This window comes from Rhamphochromis sp. 'chilingali' (genome assembly GCF_963969265.1).
Source record: "Rhamphochromis sp. 'chilingali' genome assembly, chromosome: 9".
Lineage (NCBI taxonomy): Eukaryota > Metazoa > Chordata > Actinopteri > Cichliformes > Cichlidae > Rhamphochromis > Rhamphochromis sp. 'chilingali'.
Window position 1 is genome coordinate 22,288,253 of NC_137936.1, and position 11,696 is coordinate 22,299,948.

At 40.1% G+C, this 11,696-nt stretch overlaps 1 protein-coding gene across 2 annotated transcripts in view; it reads right to left on the reverse strand.

Moving 5' to 3' along the window:
* vgll4b (vestigial-like family member 4b) overlaps window positions 1-11,696 on the reverse strand; it is a 42,765-nt gene that overhangs the window by 10,144 nt on the left and 20,925 nt on the right. For both annotated transcript variants that reach the window (XM_080890831.1, XM_080890830.1), the window contains one exon: window positions 5,336-5,549. In XM_080890831.1, the coding sequence (XP_080746957.1) occupies window positions 5,336-5,549 (214 nt within the window). The remainder of the gene's footprint in view (window positions 1-5,335; window positions 5,550-11,696) is intronic.

Here is an 11,696-nt window from a genome sequence, read left to right on the forward strand (position 1 = left end):
ACTCACAGACTGTGAGCCACAGAGCTTATTCAGACTATGTATATATAGTATACAAACATCTCAACACCGTTTACTCTGCTGTTTGAAGTCTTTAGTAGCTGGTGTGAGCGGAAGTTAGCAAAAATATCTGCATCCTTTAGGATCAAAGCCCAGAGGAAATGCCCTTTAATCAAATATCTGCTGAAACAAATGATATATAACACTTCAATTCTAAACCAAAGACTAGCTTGTTCACTGCTCTCTACACGCTGGTGCTGGAGCCTTCAGATTGTCAATCATGCAGAAATACTGATAGAAACAGCACATTTTTGACAGTTAACTGACTGCAGAGACAGAGAACTGAAGAAAATCCTTTGTTATCAAAGCTGGGACAGATCGGATATGGGAACAACCACAACAAGAAGGCAAAGAAAACAACATGTGAACACACACAGACACATAGACACACACAGCTAAAAACAAAAACCCACATCTCCCCTCCTTTCCTCACATGCTCGCTACATAAATAGTTTCATGTAAAACAAGAGGGTAACAATGACTTCACCAGCCACACACACACACACACACACACACACACACACACACACACACACACACACACACACACACACACACACACACACACACAGCCTCTTTCCACTCTTATTTTCTCCCCATATAGCCTCTAGAGAAACTTCCATGAGAACAACTTACTGATGAAGTTCCCAGTAGAAAGCAGCTGTGGTTTCTGTAAGCTACAGTATTCTGTGCAGCAATGTGATTTACTTGGATTTTGCATTTAGTGCCTATAGATACAGCCGTACATTTGGAGTAAACTGTAATACTGTATACTGTTTCAGCATAATGTAGCATGAATGCAACTGCAGATCTTCAGGCTTTCATTTCAGATTTTCATCGGTGGTTAAAATTCTACAGAGTGAAGAGAAATGGAAATTCAGAACTATTATCAAGTGCATGAAAAGCAAATATCTGTTCCAACCAGTGACTAACCAGACATAGTTTGCATTAGTCAAGGTCCTCATGTTTTATTGGCGCATTCACAGAACCAACAGATTTTCATGGTATTTCAAAAAAACAACAAAAAGCAAACTAGTACCTAATGAGTCTAATGTATTTTGACTGCTGAATATAAACTTTCCTGTAGTTAAATTCGCCAAACTACAGTCAATGCAAAAACTATGTCAGTGGCTTTTAGTCTCAAGGAGCAATGAAACTGTTAAGGACTCTCATACTGGCGAGTCTACAACTACAGAGTGGCAGGCAGGCACACAGGCAGGAGCAAGCTTCCAGCCCGCAGGCTCCAGTGGACAGGATAAGGCTTCTTTGTTCAAGGCTCCTCCTACTACTCAGAGAAAATGAAAAAGTAGCCCCTGTTGCCTGACCTCACCCCACACAGAAACACACACACACAAGCACTCAGATGATCACAGGTAGGAGAGCACGCATGCATGTGTAAACAACACAGACAACAGCACATGTGCATGCCTGCACAAACCGATGGATACATGTAGACTAGGGCGACATATAAGCACTGGCAGTTATTTCTATGAAGACTTCAATATTCAGGATTTTGAATGCCAAAAACCCTTCTGTGTTGCAAGAGTCTGTTTTCATTGGGACTTACAGCAACAACAACAAAAAAAGGAAGATATTATTAAAACAATAAGCCTGCTGAGAAAAACATACTTACGGCCACATTCTTAAACACACAGGCAGCCGACAAAAGCAAAATGCATTCACTTATCATGCATGTTCATAAAAACAAACATAAAAGCTTCAGCTGGTTCAGAGAGTTTACTTTTTCTCACCACTGCCTGTGCACCTCCCCCTAACTTTAGCTCGTAGTGATTGGCCAACAGAGGAAACTTGAGCGTCCCCCCTTCATAGCCCCGCCCTAATCGGAGGTGTCAGGTGTCTGTGTGTGTTGAGGCTCACAGAAAATATGACTGAACTTAAATACAAAAGAAAGCCAAATACACGGAGCTCGACAAGTCAGCACAGAGGAAAGCAGAGGAAAGCTGCAATACGAGCAAAAAGAGAGAAAAACCCACACTTTTCAGAAAAAAGAATGAACACAAAAGCTTCTGCATGGGCAGGGACACTCAACAGTGAGCTGAGCAATCAGTGCACACACACGCACACAGAGAGAAAGCAGACAGACAGAAGCAGCCAGGAAAATCCAACAGATAGAGAAGACGTGGGAACTGCTTCTGTGTGTGGTTTGGGTGGAGTTCCATTTTTCTATTGAAAAAAACCCATTAAGGGCAAAAAATAAAGTGCTGTATGAATGTGAAGGTGAATTGGTGAATAAGGGATGCGGTGTAAAAGTACTTTACTTATTAAGAGTAGAAAAAGCACTGTATTACAGTATTAATCTCCTTACATGGCACAGCTGAAAGGAAAACAGAATGTATGTTAAAAATCTGGCTGCCCTATGTCGTTTTTCATGTGGGGAGGGCGTTTAAGGAGCATTTTTAGCTCAATTTTCTCTGTAGCAACATCCCATCATTTTCCACTTCACTCCAAGTTCTTTGGAAAGGGAGGGGAGCTACACCTAGGAGGAAAGTGTTTCTGGCTGATGCTGGATACAAGTTTCAACAAGTCGTACAGCAGTTACCAGGGGAAGAATGCCCTCAGAGAAACCTCAAATTAGATGACTAAAAAAAGACACATTTGGGATGACCCGAGGGGAACTTGGTTTCCAGGATAAAAAAAAAAAAAATCTTTGTGAACTAGAAAGGCCCTGGATCCATCTTCAAGCTGCAGCAAGTCAAGTAGCAATTGACTTTTGTTAGGTAGAGATTAACCTGCAGCAGCAGGAGTCAAATGACTTCAAGGTCATAATTAAAATGGAGATTAAATACGGGGATTATGGCTTGCGCCTTGGAAATAATCATGGTAAAACGAGCAGTCTAAAAAGCCCTAAACATCACAGACATTTGCATCAGTTTTATTTTTACAGAACCTTATTCTAGTCAAACAACATGGTTGCACGTAGGAGCTGTGGCGAGGATCTGTGACACCAACTGAAAGCTGATATAACAATAAGTTCTACTGTGCTGCACAACACCGACTTACGAAACTTGTGATACACAAGTAGGAGCACTTACGTATCGATGCATGCAAAAGTTAACCACACAGTGCATATATAATGTCCCACGTGGAGTGAAAAACAACAGAGACAACAGAATAATACCACAAGCAGTGGTTGGATTTACTGCAGACTATAACCCTAATGCCCACACAACTGCCACAGAATAACAGGAAAAATGATGATTCTGCACAAATGTCAAATCTCACAAGCTAATCCTTTGTTATGTGTCACAAGATTAAAGAACAAAGACCCTTACCCACGGCCTCAGTAGAACAGCTTAATTCAAAAGTCAGATGCAACCTAGTCTAAATAAATAAATAAATAAATACATAAAAATAATCATGACAATAAAACGACATTATCTGTATGCTGCTATAGGTTCTGCAAACAATTATTGCTTCACAAATATCAGTAAATACACAAACACCAGTGTGTAATTTTTTCCATTTACCTGCACTGTGGAGTGTTGGAAAACAGTGCCAGTAATTTGAGATACTTCTGCAGAAAGTTTTTTGAGATTTTAACTTGTTTAACTCGATTGTAACTATTTGGCCAGTTCCTCGATTATATCATAACTATTTAATGTAATCCTAAAATCAACATTATTTACTCACTGACTTTTCAGACATACAAACTCATTTGTTGAAGGTTATATTCGCTCTTTCTTGTTGGACTCCCTGAAGCAAAGTGTTTCCAAACAGCTGAACTGGTTTTACCTCTCTTGTTGCCCTAGGGCTCTTTTCTTCATCTTGGCTCGAGGTGAATTAAACCTGCCACAGCATGGCGAGAAATGACTTTGAGCTTTTTAGGGAGGGGTAAAAGGGCCACAGTTGTAAAGGAAAGCGATGCTCTGGAGTCATAACAAAAGAAAAAGCAAGTGCATCAGTGCGAAGCTAAACGAGGTACAAATTTTTTATTTTTCCGGTAACTTGTATTCACAACTACCGGGTGCTAAAACTAACTGATGATGAAAATCAGGTGGTGGGCAACCATAGAATCTATCTACACGTGAACATTTTGTAGGGTTGCCTTTAAAATCTGTTGGTTTCCAAGTCATCTATTCTCAGACACTTGTGGGATATTCCTGTTTGGGCCAGCCATGTACTACATGTAAGTGTGTGACTATATAAGTTTAGCTATATAATAACAATGCTTGTACCCATTCTCTCTTCTTCCAGTTTCCAGTATATCCAGTCATTCATCTACTGCATCCCATTGTGTCAGTTGAAAACTTCAAGAAGAATAAAAACAATCCACATATTACTTGTATTGTATTTTTGCATGAGGCAGAAATGGGCTTGAATATCTCACTCTTTGGATATTTCCTAATTTTATAGAATATGTAGTTTTCTGCTGTTAAATTTAAATTCATATGAGAAGCAAAAATATAATTTTGCTGCCCCTCTTCCTTTTCTCAAACTGATCATTTTATATACAAGTATAGCCAAAAGTCATAGCACAGCCCTTGTCTAGTCATTTGGCAGACAGCGCTGTGGTTATAAAAATATGTTCGACTTCTGCTCCGCTCCCCACCCCCAACCCCTACCCCCAGCATCTGGACATACTGACATACTGCACGCAAAACTGTACAGCTCTACCCAGCACCCCTTGACTCCATCTGCAATAAATAGCAATGGCTGGAGTCCTATAACTGACTCAGTCATGTCTGACTCTGACTCGACTGCCCCTGGCCCCAGCAGTCCTTCACCACCACCAACCAGGACTCTGGAATCTCTGGTATTGGGAATGCGGGAACGACGTGAGTAATCGTTCTGTTGTGCAGTCCCTGTTTCCAAGCTTCCAGAGATCTGCAGCTATAAGGAGTTTGTAACACTGTTGAGCGAGCTAAACCTGGCATAGCACCCTGGAGTCCAAACTAGGACTTCTAAGATAGCGCCACTGTGCACCGTTTCACACATGGATGGCAGAAACACGTGCATTGACAGGAAAAACTGACTTCTTTTAAAGGCTCAAGGCACCAAGGGTTCTAAATATGCATTCTGGACATGTATGAAAAACAGTTCAGTGTACATGGCCATTCACTGGCTACAGTGTTTGTTTGTATATGAAAGAGACAGATGGACAGGAAAGAGAAATGTGCACTGATAGCAAACTACAAGTTCATTTCCATTTCCAGATACTCATAAAAAAGTGAGCATCTGGAAATTATAACTCCAGATGTTTATAAAGCTTTTTATTAGAATGTGTGTGTTGTTCAGTTGCATGTGTATATGTACTCACAGCTGCGCGGCAAACAGTCGACTCATCTTTGCCACGTGCTCGTTTTCATCCATGTCGCTGTCCCCCTGATCACCACTCAGCTTCCTCTTAGTGGGGCTGATGGGAGGAGGACCCGTCCTGTGGCTGGAGGAGGAAGATGAGGAGGACGATGATGAAGACGAGGAGGAAGACGACAGGGACAGGAGTCTGGGGTCTCCTCTTAAAGCTGCCTCACCTGAGGAGGAAAGACATCAAGGGAGGAAAGAAAGACAAGACAGAGGGTTATTAGTGCTGCTGACACCGTGTTCCAAAACACGATCATTTAGAAGTCTGAATGAGTTTGAGATTGCTCCACTGCTACACAAACTCTGAAAGACGAAAACATCAAGTGAAACGCAATACAACATTAGGAGAATGTGTCTTAGAAAGTTTGCAAAAGAACTGCTGCCTGCACTTTTGTCATTTTCAAAAGTGAGACTAGAGTGACAGTTGTGCAGCTGTGGTCACCTCACGTGGTTAGCTTTACTAAGATTACTGTAAAATAAATGTCAATTATAGTAATTAGCCTAAATTATAGCATTTAAAAGCAGAAGGTGACTGCTGTATTGCCACTTTAAAACAAGGTGTCTACCGCATGACAACGTTACAGGCTGTGTCTGGGGTTTTGTTGACTTATACAGTTTGCTGAGAGAGGCACAAACCTCTGGCATAAAAGAAGGAGTATCTGGTGAGGAATGTTTTGAAAGAAATAGTTGCGGATGGATTCTGCATATGTTTGTGTGTGGGGGGGGAACTATTTCTCCCTCTGCAGCCTTATCCCTCGTACAGAAGGCCTACAGAGTTGTCAGTGAGTGGGAGTTTAGAGCAAGAGAATCAGGAAAACTACCACTGGCTCTGTCTCAGCATGGGGACTTTCCACTGCTTCTGCCTCATGTATCTGTCTGACTTTACCCAAACAACACTGAAAGGCCTACACTAAAACTCCTAGTCCAACTCACATAAAAACGAATTAGTTACAAACACTTGCTAACTGTTAGTTCATCCTTCATTTCAAATTATTTTGTATAACAAACCAATCAGTATTGATTAGATTTTGGAGAAATATTCTTCCTGCATTTGTAGAACCAAAAGAAAAGCCCAAAACACACACACACACACACACACACACACACACACACACACACACACACACACACACACACACACACACACACACACACACACACACACACACACACACACACTAGTACTAAGTAGCAGGACATTAGACATTAAACTGAATTCTTATAAATATTTATTCTTCTTTTCTTCAGATGAATAAGGTCATAAAATCTGGTTGAAAGCCAGTTTAAACTAAAACTGAGTCATTCAGAATGCGGCAGCAAAAACAGCCTAAAGACTATGAAAAGACTTTGTTCCTCCACCATTCCTCCATGTATGTTAAGCTTCATGGCCTATGAAACACAGCTGCAGCTCCTCCCCTCACCCTCTCTCTCTGGCATGTTCCTTCTCGTGCTACTGTGTACCATGGTAACAAGGGTGACATCATCTTTTTTGGCAGGGAGAGGGATGGCAATAAAGGAAGAGAGACTGACACCACACTGTCCAATCAGCATCCAGGACTCGCTTATCACCGAGTAAAGTGCTCAACAAAAGAGTGAATCTTCGAGCGGCAAGACATTCGACCGTATGAGGTCAAACACTGTTGACCTGCGCGACAATACAACTGCTATTGCACACTAATATATACTAGGTTGTCATTCAAGTGTAACCATCTGACACGACTGCAGCCTTTGAGAATTTTATTATGTCCGCTTTTTCTTATGAGTTATAGAAGATGATTTCACAGCCTAATGCAGTTTCAATACACACTAATTCTGCATTAGTCATTTGTATTTTTTTAAACTAGGGATATACAACAAACTGGAAACTGGTTGCATAGTTTTCCTTCTGAAACTAACCTGCATTGGTGATAATTTGAAGGACAATGCAATGAAATCATTTTCTGCAATTTATTCTCAAATCAAAAGGCAAAAAGAAACAACAAGAGCAGAAGTACTTACACATTAAGTTTTTATATATTTTTACACACAAGAAATGTATCTACATATAGGAAGTGATTATTTATAGTACATTAGTTTAAATATTTGTTCACTAAATACATTTCATTTACATTAAACCAGCAGACAATTAGTGGGAATAGAGCCGTAACCCAGAAGCCAAACTCCACTCTGTCTTTTCCCCTCTCTGCTCTTTGAGTTCATTAGGTCCACATGATCAAAGCCTATTTCTCCTGATAGAACTTCAAACAGCTTGGATCAGGATGAGATTGGATTACAAACTGAGGCGAGCTTCCCTCTCCATCGCTCTCATTTCCATCTCTCTCCCCCTTCCTCGCTCTGTCCTTCCCCCCTATCTGATACTTAAAAAAAGATGGTTCCTAGCATGTCTTCTCTCTGCAAAACAGCTATGTAGTTATTTTTAGCTGAATTTCTCAGTAAATTGAACTTGGCCCTCTGGCTGCCTTTATTATCCGAGTCCATGGAGGTTTTACACTTTAAATACTAAAAAGGAAATACAAAAAAAGCTCTTCCACAAAAGTCCTGGACTGTATGAGACTGACCTGAACTTTTAAACCCGATGTTAGATTTGTTTGACCTCTGATATGAAAATGGAGGCACACAGACAGACAAAGAGAGACAGAAGAGAGGGGGAAAAAAACACAGCGCAAGTAGGTGGTTTAGCATAATCAGGTGTCGCATGTCACATTGATGACACATCGGAATAAATCCCTACATGGCTCACATTAAAAAAAGATTCAGTGTCCTATTTGGCAACATGGTTTTAATTCTTAGCAAAACTACTGAGCATCAGAAATGCTGATTGCTTCAAGGTCAGCTATGATGTGTTAGGGAGATTTTAGACAACTATATCAATACAAAGACTGCTGCTTATTAAAACTCTGAATTCTATTCTCCATATTTTGGTTAAAATAAAGAGATGAGATGATGTTTTGTGCTGTGCTTCAGTGGTCAAGAGTCTAAGTTGCAAGTAACAGCAATACAAAACTAGTTATCTCTAGTTCATCAGATTAACTAACTTAGAGAAACAACCTGGACCTAGTGACCCTCTTATTGGCTTTTTAACCCACCAAAGTTGTAACTGCCTTCACAGTAAATGGTGGTTAATGTTAACTCTACAACATAATTCCTTCACTTTGCCTGTGTTGCTTCACCATGGCGTCACTTCTTTGCTGCCTGCTGTGTACGTTAGACAAAAATGATGTTGTATGATGTCAATCATGAATTAATTTTTTTGTTGGTAAAAATAATTGCTTTGGCTTAACTTTGTTTTTAATTCATAGATCTGCCACCAACTGCATTTTACAGTTTACAAAAATCCATATTTTGCTCTAAATCCAAATGAGCCATTTGAACCACTGAGCCCTGAAATCTCTTTACAATTAATTAGGTGACAGCCCCAGGAAGCTGCCAAAGCTGTGACCACTGCTTGTCGAAGGACTACTTATAAACATTTAAGGAACTGTTTAAAACTCATATCAACTGAGCTTCAAGTTTCTGAAAACTAAAGGGGTGTTCAGTGAAGTAGGAACATCATAGAAAGTCGATGACATTCAGCAACTTCAAGCAACGATGCAATGGGTCCCAAGTTTTGTCAACTTTAAGGCAACTGATTGAAGCAACTAGCAATTAGAGTGAATGGTATTGCTGATTGGCAAAGGGGGCAAATATATTAACAAGTTATCCAGGCAACATTAGCCTAGAATGTCCACAAGCAACCAACCACAGGCAGCAAAGCGACAGCCAATGAGCAAGTATGGTGATAGATCAGGTTTTGGGGTTTTTCTTTTGGCAAGTCCTATCCCCACTTCAGCCAGTATGTCACATGTATGTATTTAGTATGCATTTAGTTTGAACATGCAGCACATCGAACATGGCTGGAGAGCATAGAAGGAAAGTGTTGAACAATGTCAGTCGCAATCAATACGTTGTTTAACCAATCTAATTTCAATGCTGTGGGCCCACTGTCAATCAGCTCTGGCCAATCACAGATAAATCATTACTGTTTTTCTCCTGTATATGCTCTTATGGCTTCTTTTCTAAACAAACATAAAGCAGAAAGATATCTGAGGAAGTTTAGAAATGACATCACTCTGTAGTTTTTGTCAATATGGCAGCCCCAAAACTACAGTATTGGTGGGCTTCAGATTTGAATGACTACTATATGGAATTTGTTATGAAGCACACAGTTGCATACAATTTATGACATGGCATAAACTTCCAAATTTCACATGTTCATCTGTCCAACCAGGAGTGAACACACATTTTTCTTTAACTCACAACTGAGATGAATTAAGTCATAAAGACAGAAAGGAAGACGATTAATGTCACTGTAGGTTCACGTCACCATCATAGCACATTAATCACCCCTGGTGAATGAACTTGAGGTCAGAATCTGTTTTTCCATGAGCCAAGTCAAGACCCTGAATGATGTCAACTTTTTTCTAATTCACTACAGCTGATTTGATTTGTTTGTGCGAGAATTCACTAAACTTTGTCACTTACACAGTCTGTAAAAACAATATATCTACCTGCACAACAAATAAAATGTTCAACCTGAGATTACCTAGAAAGTCACACTAGTGCAGACTATCCAAGCTGTTCATCCATTATTACTTTTTTTTAGCAGCTATTCAGTTGCATTATAGGCAGGGTATTCAAATGTCCCATCTGCATTAAATGTTGTTAAATGTCAGTGATAATACAGGAGCAGTAATAGCTTCACAACAGGACAGTATACAAGTAGGAGCGTGATTGTTGGGAAATGATGGTGTAGTTTGGCTCATGCATATAGTAACAAGTCAGAACACCCACAATATCACAAAGCACTTCTATCCCTTTCTTGGCTCAACAAGTTTGAACACGAGGGGCTTTCCTTTTCCCCTCTTCACTGATAAGCGTGTCCTTTTAGCTTTGTTTTCTTATCATGAAGCTCAGATTTTAGCTCAGTCAGCTAAAAACCATACACTCTCTCTCTCTCTGTGTCACACACACACACACACACACACACACACACACACACACACACACACACACACACACAAAGAAAACCAAACTGATTGTCTTAATAGTGCAGAGATATGCTTCCAGACACAAATTGTATCCAAACCAGCAGATATATAAGCACAAAAATACCACTACAAAGATTTTATCTCCATCTTTACTTATGTCATTTTATTTAGAGTTAGATGACAGCTGTGAGGAGTGAAGCTTCGTGGTGACACAAACGCTCATATTCTGACTAGCAAAAATCCCGGGCCAGTGGCAGGCTTATCTAATACACCTGCACTGTGCAGAAATGGCACCAACATTTCTCAATAATGGCATGTGAGCTCAAGCTTCTGAGAACAGTTTGAAGAGTCATGTGCCTAAATGCAAGCAACAGCCAAACAGGAATTACAGCAACCCAAGGCTTTTTTTCCCCTTTCCCCAGAAGCATTAGAAACAGATAAAAACACAACAGAAGCCTTAATCACATGCCAAACCGCAAAAAAAAACAAAAACATTTTTTCTTCTGCTGCTGGTAGCATAGGTTCACCAACAAACAAAACAGAAACTAACGTCTGTTTTAATCATATGCCATTGTGCAAATGTGCAAAATGGGTGTCAGTCACAGCATATTTAAAAGGAGCTCCATTACAAGTTAATTATATGTTAAATGATGAGGCAAGCTGAAAGGCACAATAGCAGGGGAAAGAAGCAATGTGACTAAAAACAGGAGAAGAAAAGCCTGCCAACCAGTTTATTAAGAAAATGCGTTGTCTTTGTGTTGCTGCTGCTTTTGTAATTGTAAAAAATAAGATAAGGACTAATTATCAGTCACCACGTTATCTACCAGTCTCAAAGATTTACTTTCTATCTATAAAACATATTACTTTATGTTCATGTCATAAACTGAACATTTTGACCTGACTTCAGCTTGACAGTTGAGGACCTGCTGGTGAAATTAAACAAGGACATGCTTTTTTTCCACTCTTGGATTAGACCCTAGTTGCTGCAGCAGAGGCCAGCGACAGGGCAGAGGGAAAACTTGGACATAGCCCCCGGACAGACAGGATAATCTTACAAAGCCTGACAGGAGACAAGAGCGTTTTCAAAGTCAGGCAGTTTGCAGAGATTTGGAATCTTCTACTCTCTGATTTCATGACAAAGACATAATATTGAATGAAAAAGTTACCTTAATGCCATGAAATGACTTGCAGCCCACAGAAAGAAATCTCTGCACTTGTAAAATTAAACAAAGATTAGCAGCTGCAGCTTACAGCGTGCTGTAGGGGGTCAACCCCACAAAACAAGATGTG